We start from the raw sequence: 19,461 nt of genomic DNA on the forward strand, positions 1-19,461 counted from the left end.
AAGGTATCAGGGAACAACAAAATAAATTCCATCTCTAGTCAAATAGAAATCATATTTAATGATTTAATGAATACTCCCTCATAAATTACTTAGCTAACTGGTAAATGAAGAAAGTACTGGGAATCAAATACATAAATATAACATTAAAAAGATTAAACACATACATATTTTAAAATAAAACTTACACTGAAGGAGCAAGTAATTTAAGACACTATTTTAATCTGTAATTTCATAATCTTATATTCCTGTATATCCAAAAGGCAGAAGCTCCATAAGCTGATTCCTATCTTGGTGAGAAATTGGGGGAGAACTTTATAATGTATCTTTACCAATAATCTGCCAACATATTCTCATTCTAACAGTGATGATGCTAACAGTAATGGCTATCATGGTATAACTCTGCACATATGTCATTCTAGAATTAGAAAAAGATATCCAGAACTTATATGTATTTATAGTACATATATTACCTCAGGTATCAATATACACATATGTTGAATACTAAATCCCTTCTTTCATTCATTCAGATTCTTTAGATATAATAATTCTTTGACATAAATAGTCCTGTAGTCTGTCTGTAGGGTTAGAAACATACCCATAGAGCCAGACATTATTATATGGTGGAAGTTTGAGTTTTCTGAACAAGTCTGAAGCTCTGGTTGCTTATTCTGTTCAAAAGGCACGTATTAAACATTTGGTAATTTAATTAAGTTTGATCTGGGGTCAGCACAGTAGCATGTAGTGTATCTCAGAAGTAAGTCTATGACAAAAGGAGACACAAACATTTCAGAGAGCCAAAGTGACCCTCTGAAAGCGAGGTATAGTATGTATTAGAAGAACCTGGACCAAAGATCCTAGATCACTTTTGAATAGAGCCAGTTAACTAGAGAAGATGTCAAAACTCCCTGCAGGTTTTAATCCCTGATAACAGGATTAAATCTCTTGGTGATTACTTTGTTGGTACTTAGTGCTGAGGCAAAGCTGTCACACAAAGGTCAAAGGATAGAGCAGAGCCACGTCACAGATTTCATAAGAGATAAAACAGCTGACCTCAATCGCCCCTTTTCATTCTTCACTTCCCATCCCATTTCTACAGTGTCATCAGCTCCTGTTGTTGGGGGAATGGTATCATGCAAAGAGTACTAAGCTTAGAGTTAGCAGACCAGGGTTGGGGCCTGGTTTAACTGCTTGTGACTTGTGCCCTTAGGAATGCCACTTCCCTGAGCTCCAAATGGAAATAATTGTGCACATCTTTATGGAGAGGATCTAAAAAGATTATAAATAGGAAGGTGCTTTATAAACACCAAAGCAGCCTTTCCCAAAGTGCCACCGGTGGCATGTGAAATTGTTTTAGGTGGAACATGGACAGACCTTTAATCATTTTTAATAGTTATATACCCATATAAATTTATATTAGAAAAATATGAAAACGTTATACCTGTGATTTCACATATATCTTAGAATAAGACTAGAAGTTATTTTTAAAGTGGCTTGAATAGTGCCTACATAATACGTGCCCAAAATATTTGTTGAATGAATATATAAATGAGTAAATGAATTTAAAGAAAAATTTTAACTAATAGTACAGGTACCATGTGACTTGAGCTGAAGTCTGGGAAATGCAGTTCTGAAGCAATAAGCAAATAGGAGGCATTTATTAGGTTTGTTGTTATCAAATATTTATTAAATAGTAACTATTTTAATAGTAACTATTTTAATCTTCAAGCTGAAAATGTCTTGCTAACTTAGGTGCAATATTTCAACAGTTTTGCAAGTATGGGAATTAATGATAAACAAATAATTTGGGGGTAAAAAGTTGACTCACCTGTGACAGAAAGGATGAATCTAATTTTCCAACAATAGCACTTAAGGAAAAATCCATAAAGTGAATCACAATTTTTTTCAAAGGGACTAAGCAAATCCACATTATTACAGTTTTAGTCAGTGGTATTATCTGAGGCTTTTTCTTGGTTTCCTTTCCTCTTCAGTTCAGATAGCAGCGTTTTTAAGTACTAGAGAACTATACTATAGGACTAGAGTAAATCTATTCTAAATATGACAATACATTTCATATAGATCCATATGACATATAGAATTAAATGTTTTGAATAAACTTGTTCTTCTAAGGATACACTGTTTAAAAGTCCATATAACAGAAGCATGTATTTGCCTCATACCTGAGATTTCATTTGCTACTAACCATATGACAACTGTATTAACAAGCTCAAGAACTCTGTGCTTGGTCTCAGTTATCTGTGAATGGAGACAGTCCTCCTTTTCCTCTTTAATCTTTCTCAGAAAAAAAAAAAAAGTTCATGGTATTCCACAATTTACTAAAGTTTACCTAAGCTTTGTACTCAGTTTAGTCTTTTCCCTAATATTCATATTTTTGATGTTACCTAGTTTTTCATGTTTATTACCTTTCAAATTTTGATCAGGCACTGACTTTGTTTGCCTGGATTTTATCTTGCTTATTCCTTTGCAAAAACGATTTTGCTCCTTTCTCAAAAAGATTCTGTTGCTACAGAGCATTGATTGCCCCAGCCGCCCCACCAGCCAAAATGCAGCCAAAATATTGTGGATATTGACTGGGTATAGAGAAAATAATTCATTTCCAGAAGTGGTTAAGAAAATACATAAGGCAAAGGGAATACACAAAGAACACTTTCAACAGAGAATGATAGTACCAAAGAATATAAATAGTTAACACTGATAATCAAGCCCAGAAAGAATGTTCTTCAAAGTAACAGTGTTTAAACCTCACAGGAGGGCATACCTCCCAAATTTAGTTCCCAGGCTCAATTTCTCAAGTTACACATCCCCAGAATGCCACTGTAAGCTATCTCTGGTTTTGCTCCATAACATCAAAACGTGAGTGCATGTGATACTGAACTGACATACAGAAAGTGATTGTGTCAAAAAAAATTTGGCATGAGTTTTAATAATGATGAGTTCTTTCTGTTTTAAACAACCATTCAGAGAGCTACTTTAATCTCTACCTGTCAAATATAACCATGTGGAAAAAAGTCAAAGTGTGAGTCTAGAGAATGAGCACCCTACCCATTGCTTTTAAAAACGTCTTCATTTAACCAAGTGGTGTTGAACCAACATGTAGAACTTTTCTGGGTAATCAGGAGATGTCTCTACCTGTCCAACAACAACAAACATTTCACTGAAAGGGAACATTTTGGTGTCAATATAGAAATAAATTCTTTCCTAAATTTGGCTTGAGTCAGAACACACATCGAATGTAACAATGAAATATGAAGACCAATGGGACAGTGTGCAAAAAGAGTAAAAATAATCTACTCAGAAAAAAATAAGAATTTTATTTTTTGATTATTACTTGATAGTCAATCCTTTTAGGCTAGCTAATGTAAGATCAAAGATAGTGGATGATAATTACAAAATATATCTTAGAAAAAAAGAGCATTTTTTCCTGTTTTAAAATAGTTATTGAAATAAATACATAAAGATAACCATTACCCCCCAGAGTTGCACAGGCTTAAAATGTTTGTACATCATAGTGTATAGGTATAATGCCAGTGGAAGCCATTTTCCTTTCCAAGAATTCCTTAATACTGTGCCAAGATCTGGCAGTACATTTCTCCAGCCATGACTAAGCACTGAGGTCTTATTCTTGGCCACTAAATCTGAAACTATAAAGGGTTCATGGCTCAGATAGAAGCTTGTACCACTTCTTTAGAAAAAGTATAAATATCTTCTAGAATGTACTTCGTTACAAACTGATAGTCAAAGGAAAAAATGAATTAGTAAGGAGATACCACTTCCTGAATGGCATTATATAAGGCACATAACATCCTTCGGTGCTGTCACATAGCTTCAATATTGGGACAGTATTATATAGGGGTGATTCAGTGCAACTTTACACAGACTGTTAAAAATCTCTACTAATTATTGTTGAGTGTTTTGTGGGGTAGGAAGGTAGAGGAAGAAAGTCTGAGTTTATCGTGTTTAGAAACATTGAGGAGAGGGGGGCTTTCAAATTCACTCAACAAACTAAGTGCTTTAAAATGCTTCCAAGTAGAACTCCTGCTTAAAATGAACAGCTAATAGTAATTTATAATCAGATATGCCAATTTGTATGCAATGTCCTGAGGTTCGGAAAAAATAGTTATAAACTATTTCATTCATTAAATATGTTATTATTATGCTTTCACCCCCAGCCTGGTTAGTAAGTCCTTTTTACACAGATAATGCAGAGGTAAATAATAATGAAGGTCAAATGACCACAATTCTATAATGGTGGAATCCAAATTCCTAAGGTTGTTTAATACAGTGCTTGCTCTGGCAGCACATATACATAAGGTTGTTTAATATAGACAACAGAGAGGAGGCGGCTAACTTTTACTGAGCCTCTTTTGTGTACCATCTATTTATGGTAATGCATTTAATTCTTAAACATCATTCTGAGTAGGAATTAATATTCCCACTTGAGCAGTGAGGAGATTTCAGCTCTGGAGATTAATATACCTATTCAGGACCATTTAGGTAACTGGCAGAGGTGAGTTTAAGCCCACACAAGAATGCCCGAAGCCCAGGCCTCTTTTTGCCACACCTGGCTTTCTCTCTAGTTCTCTGAGGACTGTGTTCACACAGTATTTGATATTTAGAAATCATACCTCCTAGAAAGGAATCTCAGAAATTGCAGGACATTTCTAATGCATTATTAGTAATTCTGCTACATTTAACACCCCACAGAAGATTAAAAATGTCTTTCTAAGCTGGCCAAGTCATTTACTATCATGACAAACAGTTGGCTAAAGTATCAGGTTATGGACAACTTGGAGATCTCAGCGCCTGCTCCAATCACAGCCCTGACCTCTCAGTCCAGAGACCACTCATGCAACCTGAAAACATGAGAGGGGCCTGGCTTGATCTGAACTAGTAACCTGCAATCGTGTTCATTAATTATTATTATTTTTTCTACTTTGCCTGCTTCCAAAAAGGATTTGAAGTGACTTGCTGAGAACAAAGATTGTAACAGAAAACAAATGATAAGTTTGTGAGATGTGAGGGATGGGAGGAGGTAAGATAATAAATCTATTCTAAAACTTGAGTTAACACAGATTTTATCTGGTGGGATCTGACAGGATCTTGGATTAAGTTACATACTTGGGTGGACACAGAAATACTAGTATGAAAATCTGAGAGGCTAAGAAGGTTTTAAATAATCATGTGTAAGCAAACTGTTTAGCGAAACTTTTCTTCTGAGATACTACAGAGACACATACTGGGGGAAATGGTCCCACATTCCACATCAGCAAGACAGAATTAATAAGATTTTACTATAATAAACAAATAGTTTATGAAGTCAGTCTCTGTCTTCCTCTCTTGACTTCATTAAAATGTCAGGCAGTATATGGAAGGAAACCTAATACACTGCTTACCTTTCTAAAAGCAGAAGTCTAGTTATAAACGTGGAAGACTTTATCCAATATTGTGAGGACTAAGGAGTTCAATGTAAATAAAATTTACATCATAATTGGTTCACAATTTTAAAACAATTTTACTGTAAAACATGTTTTATAGGAGATCTTTTCAAATAGATCATGCTTTGTCTTACACAGATATTAACCATAGTTTAATCCTTTCTAGGTAGACCAGGATCACCAAGACATGAGGCAGAGGACATCTGGCTTGAAGTCAGAGAGATCTGTGTTTGAAATTTCACCTTTCTTGGTATTATCAACTGAGAACAGGGTTTGGCTAGCTGGGCATCATTAAATAAGGTATGAGGAAGCCTTTCCTTTGTTTGGTGAACTATAGGGGGAAAAAGGGTTTGTGAAATAGCACTTTGTTTTTTTATGTGCAAAAGTGAGGTAGGTCCTGAAAAGACCAGAGGGTTTTTTTAAATGTTAAGTGCCCTAGAGCTTTTAAGGCTGTTATACCTTGATTTTTAATGACAGATAAATATTTCATGTGTTATCATGAATATTTTATTATAAATTTTCAGTTTTTCACCTCTAAATGTTTGCTTTCAATTACTTTTTCTGATTTACCGGAAGTATTTTTAGTGTATCTTGATATCAAGATTTTGATATCAAAGTTTTGAGAATGCAAAATTACAATGTCAGCCAATGGGAGGGGGGATATTTGAATTTACAGAAACAATTTTATGCTCTCTATTAGGAATCTACCTATTGTCTATAATAAAGAAGAAGAATCTGGATTTTTGAACCACTTTTATAGTGACTGAAAATCAGTTGAGTATTTAAATAAAGTAAAATAAATGTTTCTTGGACGCTTAGATAATGATTTTTTTTTTTTAAGTGCATCTCCTTAAACATCAGTGAGGAACTCAAATCTCAGGAATTTGCTAACACAGACTAAGCAGAAGATTAGGACCACTGTTTAATGTGAAATGTGTTGAAAGTACATGCCTTTATTCTCCTGAGGACATAAAAAGATATTTAGACAAGTCATTTAGGACAGGAAGAATGTTTCCAGGAAAGTGAGGCCATAATCTTTTCCTTAGTTAAGCTTTTTTTGGTAAAATGGCACGTAAAAAAGACTTGGTTTCATTTGCACAGAGATTATAAAACAGTTTAATGTCTACATCTTGTATGTGTAGCAGGTCCGTTTATATCATAAAAGCCCAGTTTTGCTGTTTCTAATTATATTTTGAATAAACTGTCAAAAATATTTAGGTTTATCAACCTAAAGAATGATTGTCTGGTCTCAGAGAGATTAGAGAATAAAATGTTTTGTGAATAGGAGTATGGAATTCATTTTCTTATCAAAGGTAGAAACATTATGCCCAGAGTGTATCTTGACAAGTATATATTAGGCATTATAAGCAACGGGTTAAAGGACCTCCTGGTCATTTGGAGAAAGACAATCCTTTTATTGTGCTGGCAAGAATGCTTTTGGTTTCCTTTGCCATGAAACCTAAATGCCAGTGGAGGTTTGAGCAGAGTTGAAAGAGCTTTATACAATATACTCTTTAAGAGAATAATATATACCTGTAAGAGGAATTTTTATTTCCTAAGGAGATGAAAAATTACATGTTTCTTCATCATATGTGGGGAATGTACATTATTATCTCCTCCTGCTCGGATATAAATTTTTCTATCTACTTTAAACATTCTGCATATTTCTTGCCTAGTGAGTCAATTTTACCAATTGTGAGGGGGAAAAAGAAGCTCAGAAGACCCCTACTAATTTCTTCTAAATTGAATGGTAGTTTCATGGAGAAGTTTTCATTGAATTTATGTGATCAGATTGTGTTAAGTAGAACCAGACTATGGGGTTAAACATTTCCATATGTTATAAAGACCCAGAACGTTTCCTGAAAGGAGACTCCATTCTGAACTCAGATGTTACCTGCTGCTTCCAGAAATGGCTGCAACTCCACCCCAATTTTACCCTCTTGCCAGCTCTATGTGTCACTGTCAGCATACGGGAGAGACGCAGTCCCCTGGCATTTCCTGCTGCCTGGGAGGACCCCTGCCTCTGCCACACTGCTGGTTTCCAGCAACCACCGTATTTTTTTTTTCTCCCATCATTGCCACTTGCCTTCATTCTCTGTGTATGAATGAAGAATTAGGTACATGCAAGGAAGGAAGGCAAAGTTAACAAAATTCTGGAAATCTGGTTCTTGGGTTAGAGCCACCCTGAGCCCTAGTGGGATCTACAAATGCTTCACAACTCACCCCTTGACGATATGACATTTTGGTGACTACAACCATCCCCTCTTCATTTTATGCTCCGGAAGTTTGTGAGACCTCAATGAGTCATGAAGAATCCAAAGTGGTGATAACAAAAAATAATAATTGATATCTGAACAAAGGTTAGTATTTGACAATGGATAAAGATTGGTATACCTTCCCTTCCTCGGGGCTTTGTTGACAAGAACTGTGAACGTCGTCTTCTCTTACTAATTTTCCAGGCCAGGAAGTCAGTCCTTTGATTTGGCCCCAGACCAAGTCGCCCACGTTGAACGTCCTTGGCCTATAATGTATCAATTCATTTGAAGAGGGGGAGTCTGGATTCCTTAGGTCATCTTCACTACTAATGCTTTTAGCGTCTGAAGGGCTAGGTACACACCCGTTAATGCTTTTGGCATTAAAGTCTCCATTGTAATGGATGTAGTCTTTGACCAGAGAACTTTCCAAACTATTTGAGGAGCTCGGAGATTGCTCCTCTAGGACCAGGTCTTGCTTTGTGGTGCTCAGCAGCTCTCCAAAGCCCCGACTCTGTCGAGGTCTGTTCCCATTGATGTGTGTACATCTTTCCACAGTGTTCTCTAGTCTCTCCTTAAAACTCATCATAGTTCTTTTGTAGTTATTATACCTGAAATTTTCCTCCAGAATTTTATCCCCTTGACAGTTTCTTGATGGTAACAGTATTGGGTGCTGTTCCCCAGGCAGAAATGGCAGTGTAGAGACATTGTTGAGTCTTTCATGACAAGGACTATTGTGGATATGGTCTGGATGATCTAAAAATTCCTCACACTTCCACCTGTTTCGCTCCCCTCCAGGGCTTTGCTCCCCATCCCACTGTTTTTTAGATGTGTGGCAACTTGCCGACTTGAAATATTCAAACCCATCTCCTTCGTTTGAGTTTTTCCCATGGTCCAGATTGCTGGGCAGCCGAGCCCCTCTTACACTTCTCATCCTACCATCATGATCAACACTGCCCATGTTTCGTCCATGAATGACCGCACTGACAGCACTGGGGAGACTTAATGGGTCACCAATTGAAGCAGTGAAGGCACTCATGGCACTCAGAGCTGGAATGGGGCTGATCTGAGTTGTACTGTTGACTGCAGTGGTGATGACAACCTGCATTCCTTTGCTGGCTGCATCAACAACTGCTTTGTAAATAGCATCTATGGAAGCATCACCTTGGCCACCCACAATGAGGCCATCCTTCACCTGTTGACCAAGAGATGGGTCAATCCGCGATTGCAACTCACAAGATGTATCTTGGAAAGGTGGAAGTGTAGTGTTTGGATTTTCGGGAAGTGCTGTGAGCCCCGGCTGAGTGCTTATTCTTTTGTTTAGGAGAGCTGCATCTTCCTGCATTCTCACCTTAAAGAAATAGACAGGAAGCAGTGAGAGACAGAGAAAAAAATATTCAAGTCCTTAAAGAGAAAGACCATAATTTTAAGATTTACCAGAAGACAAACAAATATAACAAGGAAGGCAATATAAAGAAAGAACAAGACTCAAAAATGAAATTAAAAGTCACTCTGTATAGAAAGCCTTATGTCTTGATTATATTTGGATACTGTTTCTTTGATTAAAACATGTAACAGGTTTTTTTAAAAAATCATCATTACTAAACACTCTCTAGGAAAACTAAAGTTGAGGTGGTTGGATACAAAATGTTTCCAGGTGGGCTTCCCTGGTGGTGCAGTGGTTGAGAGTCCGCCTGCCGAAGCAGGGTACATGGGTTCGTGCCCCGGTCCGGGAGAATCCCACATGCCGCGGAGAGGCTGGGCCCGCGAGCCGTGGCCGCTGGGCCTGCGAGTCCGGAGCCTGTGCTCCGCAACAGGAGAGGCCCGCGTACCTCAAAAAAAAAAAAAAACAAAACCAAAATGTTTCCAGGTGATGACTCCATGTTTTCAGTGTCATTACAGGTTTTGCAACTTGGAATTCAAAGAGAGAAACAAATCTGTCACCAGCACTGCTCAAATTAAAAAGGAAAGCAGATTTAAAAATGATTTCTAACTCACTGATATTTCTACTGATCTAAATGAAATATAAGATAAAACAAAATACATATACCCCTTTCTTAACAATAAACTATTTCTGATATGACACTAAATTTTTGAAGTCTTTAAATAGGGTAGTAATGCCTACTCTTGAACCTTACCAGGCCACTGCCTGAGGGACACCCCCATGCTGCCAACAGTGACAACGGCTCGCTACAGAGGTGATGCTTAATTGGGAAGTGGTGAAGGGAGGGAATGCCTGCCAGGGAAGAATATCAATACTCAGGACAGGAATGATGAGTGCAGTTTGAAAAAGTCCACAGGTTATTCTAATTTCACCAACCTCAGCTAAGAATTGCTGCTATAGACCCTTGATACTTTGGATTCTTCCCCCACAGTGATCACTCCCTTCCTGTCTTTATATCCTTTCCTATTAAACCAGAACCTGGGATCTATCAGCACATAACTACTCTCATGCCATTCTCCCCTTGTCTACACCTATCAGATAAAATCCCAATCTTGGATCAATTTAACTCCCTACCTTATATATCTATATGTACAGTGAGGATGCTGAGTATCTATCCACAGGAACTTATGGCTTCCAACCACAGCTGGGGGCTTACGTTCCCATCAATCCTATGATTCTCTGGTTAGGTATCACTCCCTCTCACAACTATTCAGGTATTTATCCACTTCCTCAAGCCAGCTGCTGTACCATATCCCACAGTATTCTTAGGAAATGACCTTACTTAGAGATAATGAAGTTCACAGGTTAAGAATTCTCATAATTCTTATACTCTGCTATTCCCTGCCTTCTGGCAGCACACACTTCTCTGCAGTATATGTGTCCCTGATCCTGTCCTGCTTCCCAGTGTAAGAGGAGCCCCTTCTACTCTCTGAGAGTCGTCCTCCATTCATGTTGTGGATCCCAAGCCTCTCCTCAGGGATCTTGCCTTATCTGTTACCTCTTTTCTTCTTTATGTTCAATCTCTTCCACTTTTTTTGGTCTCTTTCCTTTAGCATTCACCTACGTACGTGGCTTCCATATTTTACAAGTTTGCATTCAACCTACACCCGCCTTGGGGCACTACCTTGTTTCTCGTATGTTCTTCATAGTTAAGTTTTTGAAAGTTTTTGAAAGAGTAATCCATACTCTTTCTTTTCTCATCCTTACATTCATTGCAGTCTGGTTCCTGCTCCCACAACTCCACCAAAACTGCATTCCACCAAGTCACTGGTGATGCTCTTACTGCTAAATCTAATGGAGTCCCTTCAGGCTTTATCTACCTATTTACTCAGGGACATGGTTGAGCACGTCCTCTTTCCTTCTAAATTCTTTTATTATATAAGACATATATGAACATTTTCTCATTGTCAGAAAAGAGAAAAGCTTTCATCACTTCCCCACCCAAATCTGTACTTCTGCATGCCACTCTGATGCCATTTCCTTCTCAGAAGTAATCAATGTTCTAGTGCATCCTTGCAGACTTGTTTTCAATACCTTAAGGTGTGTAGGTGTATATCTAGTCTCCCTTCTTTCTTCCATTCCTTCCTTTCTTCCTGCCTTCTTTCTTTCTTTCACATAAATGGTATTGTATTTTAGTATTGTTCTATAATACTACAGTATTGGAGCTCTGTAATCTTGTGGATCTTCTATATCAGATTATATAAATCTACCTAATCTTGTAAACTACTAGATAGATGGATATAGCATAACATGTTTTACTATTTCCCTCCTGATGGTTGCTTAAGTGGTTTCTAATTTTTGACGCCACAAATCAAGTTGTAATGAACATTCTAGACTGTGCCCTTTTGTTCACATTTGAAGATTTCTCTAAAATAGATACATAAAAGTTGACCTTCTGGGTCAAAGGAGGTGTGTGTATATATGTATATGTGTATATATACATATTTTATATGTATATAAATATATATATGTATATATTTTATATATACATATTATATATATATATATTATATATATATATATATTTTTTTACCCTCCAAAAGGACTATATCAGCATACAATCAGATAAACATATATCTGAAAGAATCCATTTTCCCATGCCTCTGTCAGCAAGGGATATCATCAATCTGATGAACATAGTAATGTTGTAATTTATATAACTCTGATTATTCTTTTCATGTTTATTACTAATTATTATTGAATTTTCTCTGAATTGTCTGTTCATTTCTATTGCTCATTTTTCAAATCAATTATCTTTTTTCTTCCTAATTTGTAGGGGCTTTAAAAATATTATGAATGGGAATTATTTGCTATTATTATGCAAGTATTTTCTGCCAGGTTGCCACCTGTCTTGAACTTTGTTTAGAATACCTTTGGTCATACAGATTTTAAAGTTTTATGTATTCAATTCTGTTACCTCTTTTATTTTTGACTTCTTGGTTTTGTGTCTTGCTGAAAGAGGCTTCTCTACCCCAAGATTATTTTAAAATCTTCTATATTTTTTTCATGTATTTATTTAGTGTTACTCTTTCCATCCAGCTCCTTAATCTACCATGAATTTATTCAGTTTGTAGAACTAAAAGAAGACCATGTGGCTGAAGCCGGGGAGAGAGTGGTGAGAGCTGGGGCTGGAGAGTGAGGCAGGGTAAGCATGTTAAGGATGTGGATTTTAATCATGGGAGCGATGGGAAACCACAAAAGGGTTTAACAGGGTAACATGATCAGTTTTTACTAACAGCTCCAAAAGGACCAGTGATATGCTTTAGACAAAATAAAATGCTTCACACAAAAACCTGGAATGTTTAACAATATTCATTATTGAGAAATAATAGTAAGTAAAGGTGAAAAGGTACATAACTACCTCCTTTCATCTCTTCCCCCCCAATTAAGTAAAACAAATAGTAAATATTGTTTTCTACTAAAGTAACCCAGGGAAGGAGAGTACCTGAAAGTTCTGAAACAGACAAGCCATGGGGTTATTGTTAGCTGGGCAAGGAATTGTGGACTGTCCTTGAAAAGCCTGGAGATTCTGGTACCCCTGAAGAATCTGCTGCTGTTGCTGAGTTGGAGGAAACATCTGATTGTTGTTTAACAGCGACTGTAGATGAGTCAGTTGATGGTTATTCAAAGTACTGTTTATTGAGGACATGTCACCTATAGTTTGAAAAACATAAAATATAAGTCAATGTGATTCTTTGGAGGTCCTATGCCTATCTTTGTTGAGGATTCCTAAAACAAAAACTAAAAACTAGACTTACATGGTAATTCTTTTTTCTTTTTCTCCTCAAAGTCTTACTAAGTGGTAAGGAAAGAGTAGTTTTATTATTTAATTTCATCTTTCACAATTAGTGTTTTGATTTTGTATCATGGAGAGACAAGTTAAGTCTTTGGTCTATCCACTAACCAATCCTTATATATTGATTTTCAGTGTTATAGAATTCCTTGAAACCATTTTTGTTAGAGCAACTACAATTAAAAGTTAAAATTAGTCCTAACTGCTTTAGCAAGCATAAGTATTTGACAAGATAGTTAAAACAAGTGGGTCTGATCAGGCCTGTTTACAAAATTTAGTTCTCAAGCCACAGTCATCAATAAATACCATCAAATAAAATCAGATTTGGTCTAGAAATATGTATTTTGTTTTGTTTTAATGTGTATTTTTTATACAAGATATGTATTTTGGTTACCTAAAACTAAAATTGTAAAGAAAGCTAATAATACAAAAGGATTCATTGTCACAGTCATTAAAAATAAATATTATATAATCAGATAGGATTAGTTAATAACTACATTTATATTCAAAATTCAAAATTAACTTGTTTTGAAATTACACTGAAATTATTTTGAGGATAACGTCACAGAAATTGCCCTATAGCTTGAAATCTGTAAATCTGTAATGCTTTGTAGGTTACTTAACTACATTGATTCGACCGCCAAATAGAACTAATTAAACTTTTTTGTAAAGGTGTCCATGAAATCTGGAAACATATTTTTTTAAGATACTGAAGATACCCTTGACAATATCATGTATATTTGCCTATGTTTCCAGACTTTATGGACATCATCTCTATACTTTATATTACAATTACTCACATCAAACAGCTGAACATACTTGACATTATTTTCTAAATTTTTTGAGATAAGACAATCTACATAAAGGATTTTGTTTTTAAGCCACAAAGTTCTAAAGAATAATACTGCTTGAGAAAACCTAGCAGTAGCTATTGGGGCCTTCTGTTTCCTTGAACTTGGGCAAACTTTAACTTTGAATGTTATTATGCCTTGCTTCTTATTTTGCTGGATAAGCATTTAGTTTTGTTTATTTAGGGATCACGTGGAAAAACACTTCCTCAAACCGTTTTCATCCACAGTGCAGCTGCTCATACTAACCCTGTGATGCCACACCAACTAAAATTCAAATAAATGTTATTTTTAAGGTGCACCTGTGCTTTAAGTATTTGAAAAATAAGACTCTACTTGGCTTAAGAGAATGATGGGCAGGTTAGGTTTAGGTGGCATCAGAATTAGAAGAGAAAGCAGATTAAAATGATACTTAGTATTGCTAGAATAGGGGGAAAAGGAAGAAGTCATTTTCATGTTTGTATAACTATGGTTGTGTGTGGGTGTTATTATATTTAGTTCCTTAAGCAAGCTGTGACATAACAAAAACATTTTTAAAAATAGTGTGACAAAATGGAGTTTTTTTAAAAAGGAGAAAATGAATTAGAAAAACGTTTCTTTTGTAAAAATTTGTGAAAAAATTTAACTTACCAAGCAGACCTGTCCCCAGTAGAGGGTTAAGTAGCTGTGGCACCACAGAGTTACTGTTCAGTTTAGCTGGACCAGGTGTATTCCCAGCATTATTAGATATATTCAGCAATGTTTCTGCCATTGACACCACTGCTGTCCCACCAAGTGTTGAGACAGTCAGTGCTGCCACTGCTGATGATGTAGTGGTTGTGGTAGTGGTTGCCTGGGAAGAAGTTGCTATGGAAACCTCTGGATGATTAGCGGTGTTGGCCGATGCCGAGTTCAGGACACCTCCCAACAGCTGGGGATTCAAGGCCATTAATCCTGAGGCCCCAGTGACAGCTGGGAGGAACAGGGGGTTAAAAGTAGTGTCACTGCCTGCAAAGCTTGGTAAAGGGTTCCCCAGGGGGCTGGTTAAAAGGGTCTCAGCTCGGCTGTTCTCTGACTGATTGCTTGGCAAATGGTCTGGTGGGGCTGTCATCTGTGTTAATGAGGGTAAAGGGGTATTTTGCTGTTGCAAAAGATCTGAGATGGTCAGATTGAAAGATGGCAGGGGAAGCATGGCAGCTGCGTGGGCTTGGTTCTGAAGCAGGGCTGCTAAGAGTTGAAAGTGAACAGGCTGCAATACCTGCCCATCCATGTCACTGGAGAGAAAAGCTAAAGCAGCGTTTACATTCGGGTTGAGAAAACCTAAAGGGTGGAGGTTGATCTCAGACTTGCCTTCTCCTGCTGAAGGCTGGAGGATATTTAATAGATTCTGGTTTAGGAGATGCTGTTGATTCACTGGCAAAGAGATAGGTAGAGAACTGAGGAGGCTGGGGTTCAAGGGGTGTGGAAGATGGTTGTTTGAAGTGCTGTTGGATGGAAAATGAAGTGCGTGCTCCTGGCCAACAAAAGGAAAATCACTCCCAATGGGCAGCTGACTCTGCAGTGGGTTTCCAGCTGCGGTGGTGACTATGACTCCGTCTTGAAGGACAGATGTTGTCTTTGTGATGGCAGGGTGGTTGGTGCCAGCTATGGCTATGGAGGATGATGGTCCTGAACCACCTAAAAGAAAGGGAAAAAAACCCACTTATTAATTATGGATGTTAAGGAAGACAACTCTATAAAAATACATCAAGATACATTTCAAATAATACGTTACATATCCTCTGTAGATTCTAGCCAGACAAACTGTAATTAGAGATGTGACATGTTAATGAAACTAGTTTGACTTCATACTTCTTGACTTACTTTGAACATGAATATATTGAAGAAGCTTAGTATTTTAAGCAATACCTGTTTCTAACTATCAAATATTTTGTTTTTCACAACCAGACAAGGTGGAAATGGAGGAAGTTGTGCTGTAGTCCATTCAACTGGGTAGATAAAAGTAACAATGCTTCATTTTTCAAAATATATTTTTACATTAAAAAAAAAGTTTTTGTTCTATATTTATAATACCAGTACTTTCTTTTAGTGGAAAAAAACCCCCCACATAGAATATGCATGAGAATACAAAACAGAAAATGAAAAGTACCTATGTAGATAACTATTAATATTTTAGTGTATAGTTTTCTGGGCTTTTCCCACCTATATGTATATACATATGCAGACATATATATACATGTTACATACATTTTTTAACAAGAATGGAATCATATTGTTTTGCAGCTTTTTTTCATTTATCAATATATTGTGAATATCCTTTCATGTTAACTATAGATCCATTTTACTAGTATCATGTATGGATATACATAATTGATTCAATCCATTGTTGTGGATATTTCGATTGTTTACAGTCTTTTACTATTTCAAGCAACACTATGATAAACATTCTTATTAACTCATCTTTGCCAATATGCTCAATTATTTTCTAAGGGAAAATGCTTAAAAGTGGAATTCCAGGGACAAAGCGTTTACATATTTTTAAAGCTCTGGATAGACATTGTCAGACTGTCTCCAGTGAAGCTGATCAATATATATTCAAATTATATTTCTATAAACAATGTAGGCAGCACTCATTTTTCTCACCAACACTGTATTTTATCATTATTTTTAAATCTTTGTCATTCTAATAGCATAAAGATACTTTATACTCATGATTCCTTAAATCAGACCAGTCTTCACCCAAATAGCATTCTTTTTTTTTTTTTTCCAAATAGCATTCTTAACCTTGAAAGTCTTATGTATGCTAAAGATGTATATATTAAAGTATACTAAAGTAATGTATATTAAATTCAGGGAACTTAATAATAAAATTTCAGTTGTGTATTATAATTGTTTTAGTTGTTATCAATCCAAGCTACACAAAATAATTACCTAGAGAACTTAAAAACAAACAAACCAATGTCTGGATCCTATCCAAGACCAGCTGAAAACTCATCTCTTGGGGTACAGCCTGGGCAGTAGTATTCTTTGAAATCACCCCTGGTGATCCAGATGCACAAGGGGTGGGGTGGGGAGGGTGAGAATCACATTCTGTTGAAGGAACCTACAATCATGTTTTTGAAAAATGCCTTACCCTAAAGAAATGCATTGTTTCATTTAATACATGCATTTGGCAAATATTATAAGAACATACACTTAATTTATTAAAATATTAAACATGTATGTGTTATTATGAACAATATCAGTGTTACTGAAAATCTAAAGTAATTCAGACACTTTACTGCTGTGCTACATGTCATCATAACAAACTTTATATTTCACCACGTTACCATTGAGGCCTTGTTCAAATACACAGAAATGATTCCATAGTTGTAATAGTAGTACAAATATAACTATATATTATTCTTGTTTCCTCCTAACAGACTACCACAATAATTTTTCCTTTCTGACATAAAAATTCCATACTAATATTTTAAACCATGTAGCATATGGATTGATCATATTTATTGATCCAATAAAGTTTGGCATTTACGTTTTGATTTTTTCATCATTATATATAACACACAAATGGACATCTTCCTGCATATGAAACTTTCCTACCTTTGAATTTTTCCTAAGGAAACTCATTGGCATGATTGTTGTGAGACTCAAAAATAGGTAAGTGAAAGGCTTGCAATGTGTGAAAGTATACAAATAAAAGGAGTTACCATTGTCATCATTATTATTGACATTAGTAGCTGCAGTTAGTTGTGATGACATGGTAATAGTAGTAAGTATAAATCAGCATATCCAACATATATATCTCTATAGCACGACTTTGCAATTTTTCCTAGCTGTTGTGGTCTTTTTTTTTTTTTTAAGCTCTGTTTCATTTAAAGGAGACAAAATGCCGAAGTAGGCATATGGTATACAATTTTTTAAATATTAATTCAGATTTGTAATAAAACAATCAACACCTTAAACATTTCATTGCTTCTTAAATCTTTCTGCTATTTCTGTTAAATAGGTATGTGCCTTATTTGCGTTTGGAATCCATCTTTTTAAACAAGCTAATAAAAACTCTTATTTACTAGTAATCACTATCTATGGCTTCTTCCCCTATCTGTTAAATAATAACGGCATATTTAAATGTACAGATCACCCATTCCTTTAATCACAGTCAGAGTACATTTTCAAAATACTCTAGTGTGTATATGACAAGGCTTTGTAGATGAAGGATTTCTGTAGAGGTTATTATTCTTTTATCTTTATTTTGTAAGAGAGAAACATCCACATTGAGGATTCATGAAAGTAGTCATTTGGGGACATTATTCTAAAAATTCTCCATCTAAATATTCTTGAGAAATGACAATAAAGAAAATATAGCTACTCTGGGTATATTTTTGCATTACAAACAAGAAACAGGTGAATACCACAAGCTTCTTAAGGCTAATATGCGGATCAGGCATATTTTTTATTTTCTCTAATTTTCAACACACCAATTCAACAATCAAGTACACTCTACTGAACAAAAGGGTAGAAATGGTGATACAAACAAATAAACAACAATAACACAACACCCTGCCCTTTCTTTAAGGAACTCAGAGTTTAGGCAATGTGATAAACACACAGATCTCTCTGTCTCTCTCAAATATACGTTTTTTGAGAGCTTATTACAAACCAGGAAATTTTAAAGCTCTTTTCACGTATCTAGTATAATTACAAGGCAATATGCCAGGAACAATAGCAGGTATATAACAAGGGGACAGTTGTAAAACTGAAGGTGTCAGGAAAAACTAAGCAAGTGGTAACATTTGATCTGGGATTTGAGAGTGGAAAAGGAGATAGAAAAGGCTTCTAAGTAGAAGCAAAGTAATTTTTAAAAAAGGCAAGGAGATAATAAAGTGTATGGAGGGTAATAGAGTCCTATGTATCCTCAGAACAAAGAAATATGACTGAAAATATTGTATGCTGCTTTCCTACACACTTCCCACCCATGGTTAAACCTGCTGCCTTAGATAAGCAGTGAAGAAATTTAAAATCATCTTTCTAAACCATTAAAGGCAAGGATCACTTCTTATTTCCCTCTGTATTTCCAAGACCTAAGAGTCTCTGACACGTGGTTGGCATTCAAAGTGTTGGTTGAATCAATCTATTAAGATCGTAAAACTTGCATTCAACTTCTAGGAATCAGATCACTTGATGCTGTGTGTGTGTGGCAAGTGTGTATGTGGAGGAGAGAATACCACCCATTTGTGGAGAAAAGTGAAAACTGACTCTGTAGGGTATGATTGGTCCAATGCCAGGAGATAAGGGATGCTGGAAAGGAGATGGCTGAAAGATGTCAAGTTACTTTAGAAGACTCCCAAGTGTGCTGGGGAGTTAAAATAATCTTATGGAGGAAGACGTCCATCCCAAAGTACTCTGAATTCTTAAAGTCAACTCATTAATGCTTGGGGTCATTGAAAGAAGATCCTGAATTTTTTATAGCAGGAGGGAAATTGGAAATTGCTTATTTCTGAAGCACTTAATCTTGAACAGGCATTCTCTGGTGAACTTACTTCATAGTTCTGCATAAAAACCTGTGGTCTGTTGAAGCATGTGGGGAAAAAGTTTTCTTAAAGCTGAGTTTTCTTTTGGCAGCTAAGATGTTTTGAGCTTAATCTAATGAGGGAGAGAGTTTTTTTAAAAGAGTTTTTAAAATAGCAAACTA

The 19,461-nt window shown here is 36.0% G+C and overlaps 1 protein-coding gene across 2 annotated transcripts in view; it reads right to left on the reverse strand.

Moving 5' to 3' along the window:
* The window catches only part of MBD5 (methyl-CpG binding domain protein 5), a 404,162-nt gene that overhangs the window by 17,258 nt on the left and 367,443 nt on the right, over positions 1–19,461 (reverse strand). For both annotated transcript variants that reach the window (XM_027131635.1, XM_027131637.1), the window contains 3 exons: positions 14,421–15,446; positions 12,595–12,803; positions 7,848–9,056 (listed from right to left, as the gene is read on the reverse strand). In XM_027131635.1, the coding sequence (XP_026987436.1) occupies positions 7,848–9,056; positions 12,595–12,803; positions 14,421–15,446 (2,444 nt within the window). The remainder of the gene's footprint in view (positions 1–7,847; positions 9,057–12,594; positions 12,804–14,420; positions 15,447–19,461) is intronic.

This window comes from Aethalodelphis obliquidens, unplaced genomic scaffold (assembly GCF_003676395.1).
Source record: "Aethalodelphis obliquidens isolate GAN/ISIS:26980383/991018 unplaced genomic scaffold, ASM367639v1 scaffold2, whole genome shotgun sequence".
Taxonomy (NCBI): domain Eukaryota; kingdom Metazoa; phylum Chordata; class Mammalia; order Artiodactyla; family Delphinidae; genus Aethalodelphis; species Aethalodelphis obliquidens.